Below are 19,278 nucleotides of genomic sequence, written 5' to 3'. Positions count from 1 at the left end.
TGATTCAATCTGCCCCGTTATGCTTGTTTCTGCACTCAGCTGCAATGCATAACTCTTTATGGCAGTACATCACACACAGCTCCAACTATCACTGATTTTGGTGAAACCGAATGACATTTTATACAAAAAAATGTCCTCTGGTTTTCCCTCTTAAGTTCTCCAGCTGCTCTGCCTCATCTATCTGTGATTTATGGAGTTTCCTGAAAGCAACCTGTTAACTTCTGTGTAGTGTGGCTGCAAGATAGCTCGCTCTACAAGCCTAGTGAACTCTGCTCGGAGCATGGCCGGAGAGTGTATGGAGGGAGGAGGAGATTTTCAGATGGGGGGCCATGATGTGCACCAGAAGCGGAGCCATGAGAGCAGGCAGTGGAACCGGGCTCTGCAGCCTCTATGAACATCATGACAGAAGTGAGGAGATCGAAGAGGAGGAAACTAAGAAGAGAAAAAGAGACAGTGACCGACCAAGAGGCGGCACAAGAGACCAAAGAGGACATTGACGTTGGAAGCTAAGAAGAGAAATGTAGTGATAGTGACAGAGCAAAAGGCAAGAGACAGAGTCTCAGACTGGCTATTTTAGTCCTCTAGCACAGCTTTGCCAAATAAGACTGTACGACAGACTGAGAGCTGGATAAGTTGTTGTTGAATAGTAAATAACATTAGCTGGCTTGCTAAATTAAGTGGCTTCTGTTGTTGCGCTTGCTTGATGTTTGGCTGTGTTGGCAAAGTTGACAACTTACTAGTTTTTGATCATTAGGCAAATCAACCCATTTTGACAGAGGATTTGTCACACTTGTACTACACAATGTTGCTTTACAACAGATAAAGTAATTATTATTGGATTTTCATATTTATGTATACAATCAATAGCCTTGGTGCTGCATGTATCTCATTCTTAGGATCAACTGGCCTCAGTCAGTGTGTACATAAACCCACTCACTGTTTTAAGTATCCCTTCGACCTTGCTTTGGAGTATTGCTTTGAAATGGAAAACATAAAAGTAATTCCACAGAATCCTCTTTAATTGGACCATTACTTAATAACTTTTGAATTCCTATTAATAGACTACACGACACAGGGCAAAAATACGAACACAAAATGTCTATCCCATAGTGGTGTAGCTACATTTAAGGAAGTGATTCAATCAGCCTTTGATTCAATGCCATGCCTCACTATAACAGAGGACTCCAATAATGACTTTAGTCTCTACCAAATGATTGTCTTGTTGATAGTGCTGCAAGCTTGCTGCGAATGCCACTCAACCGTAATGCCCAGCGAAAAAAGATAATAGTTCAGAGGAGATTAACTCTATGGTATAACTCCCAAACTAGAAAAATCTTGTTTGGTCTAGCATGATAACCTTGATATAATATAATGTATAATAATAACTATTACTCTGCATTAACAGAGGAAATAAGAACAACCCCAGGCCTATTTTGAGCACTAGCTCTATTTAGGCTTGTATTGCTATAAGACTTAGAAGTAACGACTTTTGTTGCTTCTTTAATGATAAAATTATATTTATTAAAGACAAAATTCATCATCTTCTGCCCTCAGCTGATACCTATTTATTGTCAAACACAGAAACCCTAGAAAGTAAAACCAGGTACATATCTTGACTTCTTTTATTTGATCTACTTTCACCAACTTAATTCAACAGTTTCTTTATCCAAACCATCATTGTGTTGCTTAGACCCCGACCCAACTAGGCTGCACAAAGAAATTGTACATGCAATTAGACCTCTGACCATACTAGATATGATCAATATGATACTTTTAACAGGCTATATACCACAGTCCTTTAAAGTAGCTGCAATTAAACACTTTCTTAAAAAGCCTACTCTTGATGTTGATGTTGATCTTGATGTTATAGCCAACTATAGACCTATTTCTTTGTTTCTCTCTAACATCCCTGAGAAAGTAGTCACCAATCAGTTATGTGACTTTATACATAACAATAGTTTGAGGATTTCAAGTCAGGTTGTATCATAGCACATAGACAGCATTTCTGAAAGTCCAGAATTTTTAGCTTAGTAACTTGATTACATCGGATGAAGAACTTTTCTCTCTACTTGTCTTGTTAGATTTAAGATTTAAGTGGTTCTGTGGTTGGACCAATACAATTCACCTTACATATGCTTCCTTTGGGTAATATTATTAGGAAACACTGCATAAATGGTACCTGTAATGCAGATCAAATACTTGAATCAATGAAGCCAGATGAAGCCTCACACATGTCTTGAGAACATGCAAACCTGAGACCTCATAGTAACCTATTACCCCTGTAGAACACTACATTCCAAGGATGCAGGGTTTCTTGAGGTTCCTTTTTCTACTGTGGAACCATCTTCTAGTCTTGATCCAGAGGGCAGACACCCTCTCTGCATGTAAGAGTAGGTTCTCTATTTTGATCACACATATGGTTAGGGCTAGCCCCCTAGTTATTCTGCTGACACCCACTGTTATTAATTAATTAAGTAATTTTTGTTTTTATATTTTTTAGTGTAGTAGTTATTATAGCTGCTACTTTTATTATGTCATATTTCTAATATTGTGACTGTGATTATTGTGGTTGCTCCTGTACATCTGTCCTATCGCACAAGCACCTTTCACGTGTAAAAGATATGTCAACTCAAATTCCACTCAGTATTTCATCAGCCCTTTCTCACCATCACATTTCCCACCCTTCAGCACAGGTCCAGACTGTGCTGATGCTCATAGTCAGTTGTAGATCACCACAGCTGTTGAAATGCAAGATGTGTTAAAGGTTGAAGGATTTGGAAAACTCTGGTCTGCCTTTCCCCGATATTAAGCGTGAACATACTAGGTCCTTTTTACCTCAACCACATTAACTAACTAATGAAATTATCATCATCAGTCATAGAAATTCAAGATTACCTTAAATAGCATTAAAGAATTGTGTCGCAGAGCAGATATTGATTTACTAATAATACTGTGGCTATACCACTAAGTACGAACCTTCTTTTCATATAGTTTTTGTTCGTAAAATCACTGCAGTAAACATAACTGCTGTCAGGTGCACAGAGCACACTGTCCTCACACTGCTAGAGGAATGTGAATAACAGAATTAACAAGTGCTTTGTAACCTCCACCTCAACTACAAACACCTCGTTTTTATGCCAGTAATATTAATTTTCCTCGTCTTCCTCTGGGAAGTGACTATGATTCACTCTAAAGAACTGTCAATCAGCAGGCTCATTTCTATGCATCAACATTCATAAGGCGCTTTGCATTGACCATCTAAGGTTGAATGTGGGTGTGGAGAGGGCAAGATATAAGCTGGATACATTTATTGGCATACGGTCATTTACTCATTTATACATACCCTAAGATCTAGTGTTGATTCTCTGCAGTTTTATAAATGAGACAACTGCTCTGTTTATCTTTGCAATTGTACAGTAAATTATCATATTGTATTTTCAGAAAATCTGGGAATATTTGTCCTCTGCTAAAATTTGTCCCCACAGAAACACAACAATATATTTTCTATTAAAAAGTATTAATTATACTTATTATACTTATTAGTATCATAATCAGAGTCCTGGTCAGAGCACCAGATGCCAAGCTTGGTGGATAACATAAAGGGCCAGATTCTACTATAGTCCAGTCCATTTAAGCAACAGCTTCTTTTTTTAAGTTTAAGCACAAAATTAAGGTATTTGTCCAAAATTATGAAACATTTTCAGAAAAGATCATAAAAATACCCAAACATTTCATGTTTCATTTCATTTTCTTGTGGAGTTTACTGCAGTCAAGTTACTGTAAATTGTGATTACTATGTCATGATACTCATTCTAAACTGAGTGAATCCCACCACTGCATAGTGTCAAATGAGCTCTAATTCACTCTTAAAATAGAGTAAAGTCTGTCCAAGGCTCAGTCCAAAAATGACTGCATAATGAGCTACTGCCTTTGTGAATTAAATTTGAATAGAAGTTACAACATTAAATTAAATGATAACCATAGGTTTATTGCATATTTGTGCTACTCCTTTTATTCATTTGTGGTGTATTTTAACAAATTTCCTACTTTGATAAGCTTAGAGGAAAAAAAACAAACATTTGCCGTAGTTAAACAATTGATTTCTATTGCATTAACAATTTCAATACGAACCTTGGCAGCTATTTTAGATTTAGTCTTAGTATTTAAATCAAAATGCTTATTAGGTTTAGTCACATTTTAGTCATTTTTATCCTTAATAGTTTTAGTTGACAAAAACAAGTTTTAGTCACTGAAAACCTTTTAGCCAACTTTTAGTCCAAATGTTTTCCCTCTTCAAACTAATTAAATTGGGTTTATAAGCTTTGTGTAATCAGCAGCTCCATGTATGCAAATTCATTTTTCAAACATGCCAGACAGTTTGATCAAGCAGGTTGTACTTACAAATACAAGTAATGCTGTGAGATTTTCGATATAGTGAGTCATTTGAGTGGAATTATACTATTATACTATTATAATATATTAACTATTATAATCATGGTTATATGTTTGATGAAAATGTATCTAAAACTTAAACAAATAAAAAACAAATAAAATCCCAAATCTGAAATCAAAAATATCTATGGCTGCTCCCTGAAAGTTGATGAGCCAGTCAGTTGGAGACTGATTTTAGAGAGTACAAACACAGAATAAAACATGGAAGCTTATAAAAATGCATGGAGATAACATCTCAATGAGGAATTGCATAAAGGGAACCATAAATATACTTTTATATTAGCTGCTGCATTAGTTAATAAAAATCCAACTGACAACATGGGATAATGTTTAACAGATGAGAGAAGCTGCAATTCAGGGCCATCAAATCCTAATCTTGCCTAGTGCCCTAAAATGAGTGCACTGTAAGGAGCTGATGGAGAGACACTCCATGTCTGCTGGATTTTATAACTGAACTACGAGCAGGACGTAGAAAGGTGTGAAAACGCAGGTCTGAGGCTGCAGGTAAAACATACTTATGTCAGCTGATGGCAGTTTAATGTGGCACTGAACTGAAAAAGATGAAAAGTTGAAACTTTTTATTGATAAGCCAAATCCTCTTTCTATGATTTCAACACAGCACATCTCCTGAACGGTAAAGCATCATCTGTCATCATCACCATGAGAGAATACAGAATCGATCAGAGCTGATTATTCTTGACAATGACCGAGTTAGTTAAGTCACCAATACAAAGTTTGTAGCTTTGATTGTTGAAATCTGTGTCGAGGATTGGTCTCTGCTGTGGCAGAAAGTAGATGGTCGGACACGGTGACCAGCAGATTTTCTTTTCGTGTCTTGACCGTGAATTTCCATTTGTAATATATACATACATATTTCAATATGGATTTGTTGTTCACAATGTAGCATTATCAGGCAAAAAAAACAGTGCGTCCTCTTGAGGCATGGTGAGTGATTTCACTGTATCTGTTCAGATTTTAATGCGTCGGAGACGCAGGATGCCTAGCAACATCACTGAAATACTTCCATTAAAATCGTATTAGTGCTTATGAGTCGATTAATCCTACACAACACATGCAGTGTCATCTTAGAAACAATACTTTGACCAGAAAGTAACTGCAATGCATGTTCAGAGCTGCCATTATGCTTTTTCTGGTGAGGACAAGTAAGTGAAAACTGAATGAGCGTAATTACACGCTACTTGTCCAAATATATAGATAAATAAATTTACAAGTTATAATCGTTACGGCAGCAATATTTTGACACATTTTCCCATATGTTTCACTCAAACAACAAGTACAAACAACAGTATATGAAATAGCAATTCATTTGTCTGACCAAAATGTTTACTTGTCCCTTACAAGGTATAATGTTAATTGAAAAGCCCTGTGTGTTTCACCAGAGACAGTATAGAGAGGAGATAACCCACTTCAATCATTTTGAACAGAGTAGTTTGTAACACCAGGAATGGCGGATGTATGTCACATATCCCGCATCTTCCTCCCAAAAGCCAATCACGTGCTTTAACTACAACCGAAGTGGGAAATATCAGCCAATCACATTGTTGCATTGATTGGAGCCCACAGTTGAGATTCACAACAGTTTCAGTTGATTTTGTGCAGTTGCAGACTGACCTCTAAAGAGGAGGATTTTACGCTTATACACAGGATTACAAGGAAAGGTGAGGTCATCCAAACATTGGACATTAGACTCACATTATATTGAGTGCTCTGGAGGGTTGAGCTGGCAACTTCAAATTGCGGCACTCTGTATTGAGCCGTTAAAGACCTTGGTGTTGTGTAATACTTAAGTGTGAATAAGTTACCCTGTGGGGAAAGGGCGTCTTAAACCTTATTTTGGGGCAAAGTCACTGAACTTTTTTGGAGCGGTTCTTACAAGATTTGACTGCCGATTCCGTACATGCAGCTTTTATGTAACAGTAGTAGCCAGTGGCCAGTAATACTGACTTAACGTTAGCAAATATACTGTATATGCTTAGTTAACATTAGGACTTACAGTTAAGTTAGTTTACTTCAACTCACCGTCACAGTAATAGCAGGGTCTAACGTCTTCAGCTGTCTCTTCAGGTTGTTTGTAGGCTATGTCCACTAAATCTATAGCCACAGGTTACCTCTCAGTCTCAATTTACTGGACTGTCTTTTCCTTATTGCTTAATTACAAATCAAGTGTGTCCATACATCTATTCCCTTTTGCCGACCAAAAGCCATCATGTTGTTGTCACTAACTCACTATTGGTTAAGACAGGATCACCTGGGTTTCTGCACATGTCATTCAGTGACAAGGATGTTTCAGTTCTATTTTGACAGACAGAATAGACGCACAATTGATTAATTTTTTCAGTGTCCGATAGCCCAACACCAACATTTTAATCCTGCCTCATCTCGTTAACGAAAATAAATCATACATTTCTTCAAAGTTTTCATTATCAAAGATCTGTTTTTAGCTCATCATCACCTCTTAGTCATGAAACAAAGTTAATTGATGATCAATTTTAATCACAGTTTTCATTAACAAAATTAACATTTCCTACCAGTACTACTACTACTATACTACTGTACTACTAATAATAATAACAATAATAAAAAATAAAGATCAAATAAATGTTAAATGACTAATCAAGGCAATGCACTAACACTAACACTAACTTACCCTAACTTGCATATTAAAGGGGCACTATGTAGTTTTGGAGAAGAAATTCAAACTCAGTATTTTAATATTTACAATATTAAGGGTAAGGAGGAATTTTTTTTTTCCCCATAAGTGAATAAACTAGCTGTTCTCAATTGAAAATAATTTCCCCAGAACACTGTTTGAACCTAGAAAGGTGGCAGGGTCCGCCAAATATAAAAGTAAATAAAGTAAAACAGTATAAATTGTGTTGTCCTTTAAGGTCAGTTTGTTTATTCACTTTATTCAGTCGTGAAAACAAATAGTTTGATTATTTAGATTAAAAAAAAAAAAAAAAAAAAACAATCTGTGAAGATCTTTCTCTTCTGACTAAAATGTCTTCCCCAAAACTGCATAGTGCACCTTTAATTAACTATGTTGGCAGTTATATAATACTACTGCTTGAGCTGATGTTCTTGTCCTTGTTTATATTTAATAATATACCCTATTTATTAAACTGTTGGTCTTGAATACTCCCCAGGAACCTTTACATCAGTAAACCCTCTGTGTTATCTTTCTTCTAGTCTTCCATCGCAACAGTCTCTCGATTTTGATATACAAATATAAACGATTAATGGTAACATAATCCTTTCTAACAACCATTGGAAGGTTATGTTTATACAGTACATACTGTGTCATGCCACACATCAATACTGTCAATGTAAGTTTGTTAGCATTTAGACCACTTACTGGGGGATGTGGGGGAGTTTGCAACTCCATCAGAGGAGGTGGTAGTGGCCTTTGACTCTGCAGGCAGTGTTGGCCTGGGGAGGGAGGATGGGGCAGGACACAGGGTGGGAGCTGGTCCAGGGGGTGCCAACATCTGAGATGAGATGTAGTGACTGGGCACTTTAACCTGATTGCTGCCATTCAGCTGGAAAAATCAGAAAGGCAGACAACCAAATATACTCATATTTAACATGTGCTGCAACACTGCTATCCTTTTAACTAGCCAGTTGGTCAGCGTAGTCCTAAAGCATAAATCCCAAACGTGTTTTTATTTACTAGCACCATGAAGCTAAAAGCCTTTCATAAGCAGTTATTACATCATGTTTGCAACTCTCAAACAATATTATACTGTGGTTAAGGGTTAGTTAGTTTGTCTTTGTCAGAGTTTTTTAGCATTGTCTAAACAGTCAAAACAAGTATTAGCTGCTGCAAATGTAATGTATAACAGTGAGTTACAGCTGCAGTTTCTTTGTTCTTACCATTGCTATTTCTTCTTCTCTCTCTCTCTCTCTCTCTCTCTCTCTCTCTCTCTCTCTCTCTCTCCCTCTCTCTCAATTCAATTCAACAGGCTTTATTGGCATGACTGTGTGTTACAATATTGCCAAAGCATCTCTCTCATCTCTCTCTCTCTCTCTCTCTCTCTGTGTGTGTGTGTGTATTTGCACAGTTACTTTACTGTCTGTATTGTGCAATCAAACAGAATAGGTTTGAGAGCAAACCTTTCAAGACTGCAATCGAAAAATGTTTTATTGCAAGTTTAAGTGTGATTAATACATTTGTGATTAAAATATATTTGATTAAAATAAATTTGACTATTTGATTAAAATATATTTGTAATTAAAAATGTCTGTTATCAGAATACTGTATGATTTTCTTTGGCTCCAAGCTTTATGCCTTAAATGGAAATGGAAAATAAAAATGTTTACATTTTAATTTTAATGTCAAGCATATTGTTTTAATTTAATTTGATTCCTCTAAGCCTGTGATCCATCTAAAGTGATTTGAGTGGAAAAAGAAATGCAAGTCCATTAAAGTATTAAGGTTTTTGATAGTTTGCTATTTGAATCAAAACCATTTGTTGTGCTTGCTGGATTTGTTAAATCTCATGAGCAGGGCAGTGACAGCTGAGTAACATCCACTGTTAGTAAACAAGAGAGTGAGTTTTGATGTCCATGGAGAAGACAGAGCATGAGTGGAAGGGAGGTAGAGGGAGAATCAGTGTACAGGTATGTTTCTGTCTTATTAATAGCAAGGATGTTATGTTTGAGCTGGTGCATGTAGATTGATTTGTTCAATGGTCTGTGATATTAGAAGGGCCAGCAGCCTGTAGCTGCTACAGCAGCCTGTACAGCCTGTCTATGGTGGCAGTATTACAGGCTGCTGTAGCTATAACTAGTGGCATTGACATTTTTTTTTTAACCCAGCCTGCAGCTTCTTGTTTAGCTCAAAAAGAAACAAACATACAATAACTTTCATATCTCTACTGTTTTTCACCTTTTAATGTTTATTGGCAATCACTCAATAATGTAATATTGTAGTGCTGTCTTATTCTACAAGGGCAAAATGTCAGAATTAAGAATGAATTCAAATTGATTAATTAATTAAGAATTAAGGAAAATTGGGATAATGATTTGGAAATCAACATATTCAAAGATCAGTGGTCTAAAATACTTAAAACTATTCACTCTTCATCTATGTGTATGAGGCATGGCCTCAATCAATTTAAGATAACATCAGTTTTATATGTCTAAGGTCAAGCTTTCAGAAATTTCTCTGGGCTAAGTCAACCACAATCAGCGCCTGATGCGCTGGGCTCTGTTAGTACAGGGATATAACATCCAGGTTTGTCACAAAAAGGGAGTTGACAACATAGTGGCAGATGCACTGTCTTGCTCGCAGGTAAGGTGAAAGGTTTAGTTCTTGTGTGTTGCCTAGTGACATTTTGGTGCTATGTCACTAAGCTATGTCTGAAAAACATAAGTATTGAGAGTTGTGTGTATGTTGGTGTCCAAGTGAGTATAACCTGTGGTAGAAGCCTAAGTGATATTATAGGGTGTTTGAAAAAAAAAAAGTTTGTTCTTATGGGAGGGGGTGTTACAGCCCTAGTGCTGTGGGCGTGTTTGTGTTGTGTTTTTGTGTTGTGCTTCCACTCAGGTGTCCCCCTCCTCCTTGCCCATGTGTGGAGGTCCACACCTGATCCTACTTGCCACTTAGGCCGGGTGATAAAGTGCTGCTGGTGCCACTGGGTGGCTGTTGTGTTAAATCTGTGACTGAGCTACAGACTGCATTTTCTTTTGGAGATTAATCTTTCTTTGTTGACCAGTGTTTTTTTGTAAATAAACTATTTTCCAGCTTGAACAACTACATCCTGTTTATTTTCCCTCCTTTGACTGATAGTGGTACAGTGAGTAGCAGTAGTAGGGAGGGAGAGTAGGGAGAAAAAATTGTTTGGCTCTATATGCACATTTTATCCAGTTGATGAAAATGTGGCCCTTTGGCCTTAAATGTACGTACATGGAGCCACATTTTGCACCACATTTTTCCAACTTTCACAGGTGCTATAAAAAGCCACAGATGCTGTGGAGAACCTCACTGATGCACCCCAATACAGTAAGTTGTAATTCTTCTTGTTTGCCACTCTTCTCATTAACAGGCCTTATTAGTGGTGGAGGGGTGAAAATATTGATATGCAGATTGAAGTTTAAGGTCATTTCTACATTAATTAATGGATAATTGTAGGAGCAGAACTGAAACTCCTGTATGTGCACCCATTTCCACAAAAACTGAGATTTATAAACAAAAGCACATGTACAAACAGCTTTAGAAATCTGATGAAAAGAATATGCATGCAATAAAAAATGCTCACTGCCATGTGACACTATAATGCACAAATGGGATGCAAAAATGCCTTATTTTATGCAACCACATGAACCAATCTTAGCTAGTTTGGGAGTGAGCTATGGGGAGTGCAACTTTGCAGCACTAGATTCAGACTACTAGCAAGTTTTTAAAAAGTCGTAAGTAAGCTAGAGAAAACTACTAAAAACTAATCATTTAATCAATGTTAAATACTCAGTATATTATATCTGTTTACTATATCGTAATTGAGTTTCATCTTTAAAGGTGCTAGATATAGTTTTGGAGAAGAAATTGAAACTTGTAGTTTTAATATTTACAATATTAATGAGGTAATAATTAGGGATAGACCGATTATCGGCCGGGCCGATTATCGGCGCCGATATTCGCCATTTTGAAGCATATCGGCATCGGCCTTTTTTTTAATCCGACGGCCGATAAGAGATCAATTTAAAACTGGGTTATTTTGGCTCTGATGCAGCCGCACCTCTCTGTCTGCTGTCACTACTCTGTCTCCAGCATTGTCCCACCCACAGCACCATCTGATTGGTTACACGCAGAGCCACGGCACAGGTAACAGCCAATCAGCAGTGAAAGCTGTGCATGCACAGTGCTCACGTGAGTTGTAGAGTTTCGCTAAAGTCTGCTGAGCGTGTAGAGCCAAGCGGACCGGTGGGCTAACGTTACGCTAATGCTAATCAGCCTTCACCTCAACGTGCTTCCCTGCAACAAAACTGGACTGAATTGAGTTCATCAGGTTTTTACTCTCTCTCACACACGCACACAGACTTCTACTATCACGGACTATTTCCATATCGATATTATCAGCAACCTTGTTTCGAGTGATTAACACGCACGTCTGGAGGGACTGCGAGCGAGCAGAGCTGCCGCTTATGTTTATATAACGTTAATGGGCTCAGTCATGTTACTAGTAGTGGTTGAGTGTAGAGGACTGGGATGTTTATTACAATTTCAGGAGAGTCTGCTGCCTTAACTTACCTTCGAAACCGAGCCCCCAGGAACAGCGCCGGTTCCGTTCGGCAAAACTTTTTCTCCTCTCCGCTCGCAGTCCCTCCAGACGTGCTTGTTAATCACTCGAAACAAGGTTGCTGATCATATCGATATGGAAATAGTCCGTGATAGTAACGTAGCCCGCCGGTAGCCCCACCGGTCCGCTTCCTCCTTCTGGCTCTGGACGCTCAACAGACTGTAGTGAAACTGTACAACTCTACAGTAACTACTGACGTTACAGTGAGGCCCAATACGTTAGCGGCAGCTGTCTGTTCCTATGATAAACACTGATTGTTAAAGTGAAGATGCTGCAGGCTGTTTAGTGTTTTTAACGGTTTAATCACTTGAAACAAGGATGCTGATAATATTGATAGGGAAATAGTCAGTGATCAAAGTAAGAAGTGTGTGTGTGTGTGTGTGTGTGTGTGTGTGTGTGTGTGTGTGTGTGAGTAAAATTCAGTTAGTTTTATTGCAGGGAAGCACGTTGAGGGGATGGCTAGAGAATTAAGAAAACTAAATAAAAGTTAATTAATAAAGAAGTGTGTGTGTGTGTGTGTGTGTGTGTGTGTGTGTGTGTGTGTGTGTGCCACATGAGAAGCTGCAGAAACTGACAGCAAAGCACCGTCTGTCTGAGAGAAAACTAATAATGGCTGTTTAACTACCAAGTTATTTTACTTTACCTTTTTCTATGTTGATTGAGATCCCAAGCAGCAGAAAATGACATATTGTTAGATGAAGTGTGTCCTGAAGCTGTCTTTGACAGTTTCTTGTAGAGAGGAGCAGGATATTGCTGTTCAAGACTTAAGACATAATATAACTGCATCAAGGCCAATATTTTCCCTTTTACTGCAAATTAATATCGGCTCCAAATATCGGTTATCGGCAGAGGAGGATTAAGGTAGTCATGGGCCCCTAGGCTATTTTTTATGTGGGCCCCCCCTTATGCATCATGCTCTCCCAGAAAAAATTTAATTTTGCACCATGTGTAACAGTGCAGGAGAATATTTGGCAAACATGATCCACACACACTCCAGTTAGCACACAGGTAGGTCAAATCGAATCGATGAGCTTGATTGGATGAGGTGACCCGTGTCTGCCCAATCAGTGCTGTTTTGTTTGTTTATTACCCCATGGACCAATAGCGGTCAATGAATTTTTCCATTATTGTAGAAGTACCATAATTATACAAGTGTATTTAAATTTCTAAAAAATAATCTGACCAATTCAAGGACCCCTCCACAGGGGTGGAGCAGCAATTTTAAATGTGGGGGGGTTCTGGGGTAGCACATGAGCACCGCAACCACCTTTGGCCCCTGTTTCAGTCTCCAAAACTAATGCGATGCATTTCTAGATTTTCTTCACTAGGATATGCCAATAATATTGCATTCAAAATGTACATTATAGCACAACGCTCTTTAACCTAAGATATTATACATTCACAAGCAATCACATACCATGGTATTAAGAAATTAATGTATATGTCTTATTAAAGAACAAGTGTGAGTGAGTGAAATTGGCAAGAACACTGTGTTCCTCCCTCTTCTCTTGTGTTATCTCCCTCTCCTCCTCTCATGTTCTCCCCTTCTCCTTCTTTTGTGTTCTCCCTCTCTTCTCCTGTGTTCTCCCCCTCTTGTCTTCTCTCCAACTTCTCTCCTGTTCTCTCCCTCATCTTCTCCATGCTCTCCTTTGTCCTGACTCCTGAACTTCCCTTCCTCAGAAACATCCTACATAAAGAACTCAATGTTAATATTCCTGAACATGTAAACTTAGAACAAACAGCCTTGATTTTGATTAGGAAACATTCAATTCTTTTGTTGTTCTTTTATCTGCTTTTTATTAATTATTTTACATATATTTTGTTGTTCTAATCTGTTTTAACTAATCTTTCATCCTAGCCTTTATTGTACTCTATATTATTTTATTCCTCTTATTATTTAAGATTTTAATAGTTTTATTGCATTTCATTGTCTTCATTTCTATTCTTTCCTAGTTTCTGAGAGCAGTAACAGGGATGAGTTGATGTAGGAGATTTTCTTCATTGAAAAGAAGGTTTTAAACTCCAACAAATAGCTTTAAGTTACCTAAATGAACACCTACATGGCATCAATGCAAGAATATGAATGTACTACTATAAAATTGAACTAGTGCATTTATGGATTGAAAGCTAGCTTTCTGTTTCCCTCCTGTCACATAACTCCAATTAAATGACAACTTGACTTGAAAAAGAAGTCAATCTTCTGCTGCCTCTTCCTGTTTGGCATTCCTAACAAAAAGAATAATGATAATGTTGAATAATATCAAAATCAGTGGATGTCTGTAGAAAACTATCTGTCAGTTATCATTAACTTTACCTGGCTTGCATTAACTTTGTTTGCCACCTGGCTTGCTTAATATTAGCGGACATGCCACAAAGCAAGACACAGTTTAGTTATTTACAGACACAATCCTACATTATTAACTAGTTAAATAACCGTTTCATGCCTCTGCTCTGTTCGCTGTCTGCGGCAGCGAGTGACGGCAGCCCCGTGCTAGCATGTACGTGTTTACTTTCCCGGGGGGCCGGGACTAGTGGGTTTGGTCAAATGGCTGTATTTGGCTTGATGGCTGTCAATCAATCTAACTTGGCCAATGGGTTTTCATGTATGGGGGACTGAGTTGCGCTCTATTTTAGTACGCTGGTACACCGCGAGGGCGGGCAAATGGTTTAATACCTTAGGAGAAAGTCGGGGGGATGAAATCACCTTGTTTTAAAAGTCCCCCACGGCTGTGACGCCACGGCCCCTCCACACGTGGGGCCCCTAGGCTGCAGCCTAGGGAAGCCTGTGCATTAATCCGCGTCTGGTTATCGGCCTCCTTGACTACTAATAATCGGTATCGGTATCGGCCCTGAAAAAACCATATCGGTCTATCTCTAGTAATAATACAAAGTCAGAAATATTTCTTGTTTCCATAAGTGAATAAACAAGCTGTTCTCAGAGGAAAGTAAGGTCAAAAGGCAGAAAGGTGGCAGGGTCCGCCACATATAAACGAAGTAAAACAGTGTAAATTGTGTTGTCCTTTAAAGTCAGTTTGTTTATTCAGTCCTGAAAACAAAGAGAGTTTGATTATTAAGTTTGTTTAGGCAGAAAAAAAACAAGATCTTTCTCTTCTCATTAACATGTTTTCCCAACCTTTAGCATAGTGTTAAAGAGAGTGATTTTCTGTTTGGGGCTAACCCCAAAAGCTCCGGTTCAATGAGTGTTTGAGAGCCCAGTGATCAAGTAAAATACTTCTAACAGCTACAGTAAAATATGGAACTGTTAAACCAAAAAATATGTTCATGAAATCATATTTGACATTTTGTTTGTTGTCCTGAAGGCCCATTCAATTAATTGTTTTAGCCAGACATAGCCAACATCATTATACTTCTGAGCTTGACCAGGAACCTTTGAGGCAAGCCACTGTCATCATCATGTTTTAGAAAATTAAATTGGCCACATAGAAGTGTTCAGTTGTATCCTTTGCAGTAAAAGTTGAAAGCTGAGGCTCAGTCAGAATTTGAGAATTGAAATGACTAGCATTTTTGAACAAACAAAGTTACTTGCTATTTCTAAATAGTAGTTCTACCTTGGCGAAGCAATTTTAACCGGAAAATGATGGCAATGGCAATGGTATTCTTGATTCTAATTATAAATATCAATTTATGATGAGGCGTAACCACAACTCACTCTATGTTCTGGGGCCTTAAAGGATAACTCTGGTATTTTTCAACAAAGAACCTTTACCCAATGTTTTGTGTCCAAGTGAATAATGATGACAAAAAACAAACAAAAAGACAATTATTGAGTGAGACCACTAGTCGTTTGCCACAACATGGACTCCAATGTTATCTCTGTGGGGTATTTTGCAAAATCAAAGTATTTATGTTTACTAAAAGTGCTTACTTTTGCCACTGATGATAGACCTTTTTGATTAACCAGAAACAGCTGCTTGTAAAAGCCACCAAACTTCATTTGCAGAAACAGTGATTTTATGATCTTAGACCCTGCTTCATCAAGCTCAACAGAAAAAGAAAATAAACTCACCAAAAAAAAAATAGTTCACAATGCCACTATACCAACAATCACCAACTGTGGTTTGGTGGAAATAAACCTATAATTCACCTTTTAAGGCTCCAGACTAGAGAGTATGGGAGAGTATGGTGAGCATCAGGAGGCCTAACTGACAGGTACATATAAAGGTGGTAATAGTGAGTGTGAGAGAACTACTATGAAAGGGCCATGCCAGAGTAAGCAAGAGTAGGATAAGGAGAAAGATGGGTGTTGTGGATAATGGTATTCTTATGGAGATACATTGCCTGTGGGTGCAGCAGAGACTACTGACTGAATGCAATGTTACAGTAATCTCAAAACCCAATATTTGCAATGTGTTAACTTAAACTAACAATGTAGAGGCTACATTAAATTTAAGACAGATTAAAAATTTTAAACCGATTTGCCTAAATGACCATATTTTACACGATTTAGGTATCTTGATGGAAGACAACTTCAAACTTCACTCAGGGTGGAGGGTTGGGGGAGTTTTTTTCAGGTTAGAACAAAAGCCCCTCAAAATGTCTGTATACTATCCCTGCATATCCATCTCACCTTTTAGTTAACCTACATGGTTGATTTCATTATATTGTGGTGTTTTAGCCTCTGTAAAAATTTCTGCCAATTTTCCTGCTGCTGGTATTACCCCTTGCTTTTACTAGGCATGTCTCTGTTACCTGATGGGTGCGACATTGCGACTTCATATCCCTCTGGGAGCGTTTCAAAAGCGTGTCATGTCTGCCTGATATCTTTGACTTGCTCAGATTATGTGTATTTTGTCATTTTCCTTCATTTTTGTGCTTCTACCATGGTTGAGTGGGCTGCGTAGTTAGATCATTAAGTCAGTCAGTTAAATCAGTTTGTTTATGGTTTATATTTCTGACTTTGTTGTGCTGTAGATCCCTAGTCTGTACAGAGTTTTGTTTTTTTTCAAAAGTGATCGTATGCACTATGCTGTTTTGCTGTCTGATTTTTTTGTTCGATATGCCCCATGCAGCTTGATGCGGCTGCTGTCCGCTTCCGTCAAAAATAGAGTCAGCGCATATTCTTTGCAGAGCAGAGTAGAGAGCTGCTTCTGGGGTGCTGCTGAAATGCATTGTGGAAACACAAGCATTGTCTAACATGGCAGCCAGAACCAATCATGGCTGTAATGCAGCGCAAACTTGCCCAGTGGAATCTTCCGGTTAGGGTACATTCAGACCAAATCCAGCGTTGCGGCGAAACACTGCAGGTTGGTGGGACGGTGTGGGAGCGTCACTCCATGGTCCATGTGTGTGACGTGTTGGGAACCCCGCTGATCAGTTTGCAGATAGGTGAAGCTGCTATGTTGTTGTGCTACTAGCATCCTGCACCTACTAGTGATTGTTTGTCCTCATCGATGGATTAAAAATAACAGTAAAGTCATCACTGTCATTACTGTGTGTTTTAAACTGGGGGACAGGATCTAACCGAAGTGAAAGTGAAACTTAACGCTTCACTGAGAAATGTCTGTTGTGTTCCCTTTGTAGTATTAAATCCATGCTTAATAACATGCCCTGCTACTGACCCGTTCTACTCTGCTTATGATCTCTGGTCATGCCTCTACCACAGTAGGTTAAACATGCCTGTCCTACAGTGACCGTTAGTATCAAGAGCTGTGTTTTAAAGTGGTGCCCGATGCCAAATGTGAATACACACATTACATGAATATACACAGTACATTACTCCACTGTGGCTTCAGTCATAGTCTGATCGGCAGCTTATGTGATTGGCCACCGGATCGTGATGTCAGGCTACATTTCTTCAAAATTTTAGTCGGCTTCAACTTTTCTGCTGCAGCTGAATGTGTTTTTTTTGCAGAACCACCTGCGGCCCGCACCGCCACAGCCAAAACGGACTACCCTCATTAAAATGAATAGGGAAACCTGCGTTGTCACTGCAGCACTGGATCCTATGTGGATTCAGCCTTACTCTTCCCCAGAAGTGCTGCCAGGTCCAGCCCTTGGATTTATAAATCATACTCTTAAAATATAATACACTCACTTTATACACTCACGTTCACTTTACTTTATTTATGCCATCAGTGCAGAGCCTATCACATCTGTCATATATCAGAAGAATTAAAATGTGTATAATAATTTAGAGCAACATCACACTTTAACTCTGATAATCTGTGATGGATAAAATAGATTGAGTCTATGTCAATGTCCTGGCTGTTTACAATACACATGAACCATTATGCATATAAATATATACTGTATATATGCATAATGCATATATCTCTCTCATCTCATTTTCTTGACCACTTTATCCATGAGGGTCGCGGGGATGTTACTGCTTTAACCCCCCTTTCAGGGAGTTGCGGGGGTTACTGGAGCCAATCCCAGTTTTCATATGGGCGGAGGCCAGCTCGTCACAGGGCGCCACACAAGGTGCCAACTGCGCGTCAGGAGCAATTTCGGGGTTCAGTATCTTGCTCAAGGATACTTCGGCATGTAGCTCAGTTCCACCCAGGGGAGCCGGGGTTCGAACCAGCAACCTTATGGTTGCTGGTTCGAACCCCTTCTGGTTGCTGGTCACCTGCTCTACCCACTGAGCTACAGCCGCATATATGTTCTGTATATATTATATATATATATATATATATATATATATATATATATATATATATATATATATATATATATCAAAACCATATCAAAACCATATCAAAAATATATATATATATATATATCAAAAACTATGTTACTAATATATATTGACGCTGCTCCAAATTACACAATATGTTCACAGCATCATTTTTCAAGTCAGCAAGTCACCAAGTCAGCAGTTCCAAGACCACAGCATTATTGCCTTTAAGTCTTGAAGATCAAGTCCAGTCTCACAGAATACAGACAGGTCTTGTTCCAGTTTGTTCTTTTTTGATCTAGTACTAAAAATCTTCAAAAAAAAAAAACAGGACAGGATATCGGGAACTGCTCATGATACAGGGCTATCCTGAACATCTAGTCACCCTAGTGCTGAGCCACTACAAAACGGTGCTCTCCCTACTGATATCAGACACACCTGATGCAAGTTCAGTCAATCAGTTCTGTAGCCCATCCATATCACATGATATTTCAGCATGTGGGCCCCCTGGTTGGGATCCGATACAAACGCATAATCAGCATATATCAAGAAACTATGGGAGATGGGAAAAAGAAGAGAGACAACTGGAGTCTGTGGTGAGTGCAGAGTTTAGTGAGAGGTTGACTTGAATTCAAAGACACAACCACGCACACCCTGGGTATGTGCTGTTAGCTTATGGCTAATGTACACTAAAGTAATCTGGCAGTTTTCGGGTGAATAAAAACGCACAATGTAATTTAACAATGTAACATAACATTCCAAATTCCCTCTGACATCAACAACATGCTGCTCCTGTGTACCTTTCAAATTCCCCTTGTGCATCTGCAGAGGTGAGCTAACTTTTACCAAATTGAAGTACGTACAAAC

General features: G+C 38.5%; 1 protein-coding gene across 1 annotated transcript in view; it reads right to left on the bottom strand.

Annotated features, from left to right (window-relative positions):
- LOC141004477 (nuclear factor 1 C-type-like) overlaps positions 1-19,278 on the bottom strand; it is a 112,857-nt gene that overhangs the window by 8,920 nt on the left and 84,659 nt on the right. Inside the window, exon 11 of the mRNA XM_073475982.1 lies at positions 7,829-8,012. Within this exon, the coding sequence (XP_073332083.1) occupies positions 7,829-8,012 (184 nt within the window). The remainder of the gene's footprint in view (positions 1-7,828; positions 8,013-19,278) is intronic.

Source organism: Pagrus major, chromosome 11, assembly GCF_040436345.1.
Source record: "Pagrus major chromosome 11, Pma_NU_1.0".
Classification (NCBI taxonomy): domain Eukaryota; kingdom Metazoa; phylum Chordata; class Actinopteri; order Spariformes; family Sparidae; genus Pagrus; species Pagrus major.
Note: the sequence above shows the minus strand (reverse complement) of the source record. Positions and strands in the feature narration are given on the sequence as shown.